Raw genomic sequence first — 5,450 nt, 5'->3', positions numbered from 1 at the left:
AAGCCCAGTACTTATTCTTATCGTCTCTTTGCCGAACCGCTAAGTGACGGGGACGTAAACACACCAGCATTAGTTGTCAAGCATGTTAGGGGGACAAACATAGACAACGAAAAACAATATATATATATATACGACAGGCTTCTTTCAGTTTTGTCTGCTACCAAATCCACTTTGAAGGCATTGGTCGGCCCGGGGCTATAGCAGAAGACACATGCCCAAGATGCCACGCAGTGGGACTGAACCTGCAACCATGTGGTTGGTTAGCAAGCTACTTACCACACAGCCACTCCTGCGCCTATAGAATTATATATACACATATATATATACACCCCACCACTGCTGACTTGGTTATAAGAATATTCAAACTTGATAACTTATTTCATCACCCAAGGGTTCTTGATATTCAAATATACTTACTTATACATGTGTATATATATATGTGTATAGTGGTTGTCATATTGGGTGTGCTGTCACACCCAGTGTCCTCGAATTTCAAGCAGGTGTATAAGAAAAGATTTCCATTAAGACTTGTCATTAAATTAATAAGTAAGGTTAATATCTATAATGAATTTACCATTTTTTGATGGGGGAAAGCATACACCTAGCACACCCAGAATAATTCAACCCTGATATATACTTAACATATATGTATATATAATATATATAATTATATATATATATATATATATGTATGTATGGCGCCTGGCAAACACAGTGTCAAGCACTGTGCCGCGACAGCAGAGAACCTGAGGACCACTACTGCCAAACTAAAGAGAACCAGGCGAAGGGAGCAGCAGTAGCAGCAACACAGCTCTCATCCACTTTCACTTGCACCAGATGTGGTAGAGACTGCCACTCAATGATTGGTCTGCACAGCCACACCAGTAAGGGCAGATAAACCCACCACAGTTTCCGAGCTACACCATCGTCTCTCGAGACGGACGGATGCCAACGAAATGTATATATATATATATATATATATATGTATGTGTATATATATATGCATTTATGTTTATATTATATATATGTATGTATATATAATATTATATATATGCATATATATATGCATATATATATATATATATATGTATGTGTATATATATATGCATTTATGTTTATATTATATATATATGTATGTATATAATATATTTATATATATATATATTATATGCATATATATATGCATATATATATATATATATGCAATATATGTGTATATATATATATAATGTATGTGTATATATATGCATATAGTGTATAATATATGTCTATTATAATGTATATATATATGTATGTATATAATATATAGTCTATATATGTATATATATGTACACATATATGTATATATATATGTATATACGTATGTATATATATATGATATATATATGTACATATATATGTATGTATATAAATATATGTATATATATGTGTGTGTGTAGATATATGTATGTGTGTGTGTATAGATATATATATATGTATGTGTGTATTTATATATGTATATATATGTGTGTGTGTGTGTGTGTGTGTATAAATATATATATATATAGGCGAAAGTAAAGAGTACGTTCACCCGGTGGTTAGAGTTAAGGTTATTGTTACGCCAAAAACTGATAATGTACGTAGTCTTGGTTAACCTCCAGTTTTTGATCCGAGGAAAAAAAAATAGTATTATTTACTTCCACTATATATGGTGACCTCCTTCGGTCAGGCACTGACCATGGGTTTGCACCTAGAGAGTTACCCTCTAAGCACAAGTCTGGGCAAGGTTGTTTTTTATGGAAGACCGCAGTCGCCCATGCATACCGCCTCCCCTCTCCACGTCACCGATGTTGTCCAGGGAAAGGCAAGGTCCGATACAGCTTGGCACCTGTGACGTCGCAACTCTTTCTACAGCTGAGTGAACTGGAGCAACGTGAATATAAAGTGTCTTGCTCAAGAACACAACACGCAGCCCGGTCCGGGATTCGAGCTCACAACCTCACGATCGTAAGCTCGACGCTCTAACCACTGAGCCACGCGCCTTCACGCACTTATATATACGCATGACATTAATATCCTATATTTCATTATACATATACCACCCGCAACACACCCATGTATATATATATATTTATTTACCTCCACTTATATATACGCATGAGTATATATACATGAAGGCATGTGGTTTTGTTTCTGCATAAATATATATATATATATATATAGTCAATTTAGGGTAGCAAAAAAATTCAATAGAAATTTATCGCTACCAGCGGCCTGGTGGAAAAGAGAAAATAGTCAACGACTAAATATATATATATAACAATTTAGGAGTGACCCTAACAGGTCATTCGTCCACCAGAAAGAGCAGCCATAACTCACACCGCCAAGTAGTAGTAATTCAGAAATTAGGTGAAAATTTAAAAACATTTACCCCAATTCATCTTATATATATATTTATTTATTTATTTATACAGAAACAAAACCACATGCCTTCATGTATATATACTCATGCGTATATGTAAGTGGAGGTAAATAAATATATATATATACATGGGTGTGTTGCGGGTGGTATATGTATAATGAAATATAGGATATTAATGTCAGCATCTTGTAAGAAACGCCTCCGTATTTTGTATATATGATATACAAATATATTCGTGCATCTGTGCACATAAGGAATCATATATATACACATGCGCGTGTGTATATAAATTATTGTCAGCAGCCGAATGCTATCTTTGTGTATAAGTAACAAGGATTGCATCAGTCAGGCGCAAGGGTGTGTGTACTCAGTTTCCGCCTACGTCACAGGATATTCCAACAAGTCGTAAACCACGAGACACGAGGCAGCACCACGTGCTCTGTGACGTCACCGCGGTGTGCGAGAAACGTAAAAGGCTGTGACGTAGTCGGCAACGCCAGACAGTCAGCGGGACAGCAGCCGTACGAGGAGCGAAACCGGAATTGTTTACTGGCCCTAGTCGCTATCTTTCTCTGGGTCGCAGATCTCTTAACAACAACAATAAGGGTCGGAAGAAGAAGTGGGGAAAAAGAAAAAAGAAGAAGAAAGAACTGCGCAGGGCAGCAGCAAGAGAAGTGGAGTCTAAAACAACAATAAAACATCTTCTTCTTGGGAATCCAGCCGCGGTGCTCCCCTTCAAACACACATTTGTGTCTCACCTTTTTTGCGACTTTGGAAGAATCGGACAGTAAATCTTCAACACCGGACTGATTGCTAGCTCGTACGACTGTGAGCTGCTGAAGACGGCTGTCCTGGGTCTGTTCTGCGTCCTGGATATATAAATATATATATATATCTACCTATCTATATATATATATATATGTACAGACATACATGTATGTCTATGTGTGATATAAAAACCATCTCCGAGCTGGTGTCTCGTCGTCAAGTCTTTTGGTAAGATTTTGCTGTGTTTGTTTTCTTAACCAAAACTACAAAAAAAAAAAAAAAAGGCTCCTTGTGACAGTATGTCTATTAATTCCATCTCCGTCTCTATATTATCTGTAGACTGGCCTCTGTGGTCACTTTATTCCACCACAACACCGTTATAATTACCATTATCGTCATTACTACATAAAACAATTAACTATTAAGCTTCCTCTTTACCAAAAAAAGAAAAAAAATAATAATAATAATAATAATAATTATAAATTCTGCATCTATTTCCATATATCATCATTGCAATTACTGCTGCTACTACTACTACTCCTAGCATTACTGCCACCATTACTACTACTACTGCTGTGATTCTCTCGCCCTCTTTATCTCTTCTTCTTTCCCTGTCCCGAAATTCGTCGACTCCTCGGAGCTCCTCCTGAGAGAGATTTTTTAAAAAAATAAGTGAAAAGAGAAGTAAAACGACGAAATAAATCATGGGTGACTACAATAACCGCATGGCCGAATTGAACTTGGATACCACCGCCTTCGAAGTGAACGAAATGTCTGCTAAGAACAATAATAATAGCATCGGAAAGAGATCGACCACGGACATGATTACACCCGTTATCGAAGAGGGACAGTTTACTGATGCTGTTGACCAGGAGGAAGTAATGTCGCCCACCACCGCCAATGCCAACGATAGGAACCACCACCAGGAACAACAACAACAGCACGACGACACTCAGACTGCTGGCGAGGAGAACGTGAATGGGAATGAGAAGAACAAAAACGACGACGACGACGACGACACCAATTCTGTCAGTATCGCCTCCGTCACCAGTGTCCCTGCCACTGCAAATGGAGTTGCTCACCGCGTTGATGATGATGATGATAATGACCAGAACAATTACCACGACAACCACCAGCTGTCTTCAAATCTTCCCGTCGAAGATCCGGCTTCGACACCACTTACTGCTGGTCCTACTGCTTCTCCTCTCAAGGAACAGCAGCAGCAACAACAACGCGAACAAGATAAAGAAGTTGGAGGAGAAAGAGAGGTAGAATCGTTTAGACCAGTTGAAGTGGAAATAACTCCAGCCCAGCCTCCTTTACCGGTGTTGCCACCTGCGCCCGTACTCCGAGTGGAACAGTTACGGGAGGAAGATTATGGATCTTCGCCGTCTTCCTACACCAGTGAAGAGGAGGGCTATAGTTTTCCGGAATTCTCCGATGACCCCGAAGAGCGGGAGAAGCTTCCCGAATTTGTCGAACCAAGTGAAGAGCTTCAGGAGAAAATCGTTAACCAGGTGGAATTTTATTTCTCCGATGCCAACATCCTGAAAGATGCTTTCTTATTGAAGCATGTTCGTCGTAACAAGCAGGGTTTCGTAAGCTTGAAGCTGTTAACCTCCTTCCGCAAAGTGAAAACGCTGTCCAAGGATTACCGTGTAGTGGCCTACAGTTTACAGAAGTCCAAAGTTCTTGAAGTGAACGAGGAGGGTACTAAAGTCCGACGTATCGATTCCTTACCTGAGTATGATGAGACTACCCCTTCACGGACTGTCGTTGTAGTCAACCTTCCAATCAAGAATCCAGCTATTGAAAATGTGGCCGAACTATTTTCCAAATGTGGAGTCATCTCTCTTATACGCATCCTGCGACCCAAAGGTTCTATACCACCGGACATTAAGAAATTCTCGTCCAAGCATCCAGAAATCGGTACTACACTTTGTGCTGTGATCGAATTTGAGACGTTCGAAGGCGCTAAACAAGCCTGTGCCATGCACAATGCCGACGACTGGCGCAGTGGGATGCGTGTTGTGCAGCTGTCTGCCAAGAAGAAAGAAAAAGATAAAAAGAAAGCTGTTTCATCGAATAATAACAATGCTAAGAGCGGTTCTGCGAATTCGAACACTGCCACAGACAAAGAGATTGTTAGTTTGGAAGATAAGAAGAAAAAGAAGGGGTGTCGAAAGAAGAAGCGAATTGATGAACTCTGTCGCGAACCTGAGTCATCATGCTATAGTAGCGGATCTGAAGCGGACACTCCTCAGACACTTTTACATATGCC

General features: G+C 39.4%; 1 protein-coding gene across 1 annotated transcript in view; it reads left to right on the top strand.

Annotated features, from left to right (window-relative positions):
• Positions 1-2,863: 2,863 nt before the first annotated feature.
• The window catches only part of LOC115220256 (la-related protein 6-like), a 3,437-nt gene continuing 850 nt past the window's right edge, over positions 2,864-5,450 (top strand). The window contains exon 1 of the mRNA XM_029790350.2: positions 2,864-5,450. This exon is cut by the window's right edge and continues 850 nt beyond it. Within this exon, the coding sequence (XP_029646210.1) occupies positions 3,874-5,450 (1,577 nt within the window). The 5' untranslated portion in view covers positions 2,864-3,873.

The sequence above is a fragment of the Octopus sinensis genome, linkage group LG16, assembly GCF_006345805.1.
Source record: "Octopus sinensis linkage group LG16, ASM634580v1, whole genome shotgun sequence".
NCBI classification, from domain to species: Eukaryota; Metazoa; Mollusca; class Cephalopoda; order Octopoda; family Octopodidae; genus Octopus; species Octopus sinensis.
The sequence above is the reverse complement of the archived record's forward strand: the minus strand, read 5'-3'. Positions and strand labels throughout refer to the sequence as shown.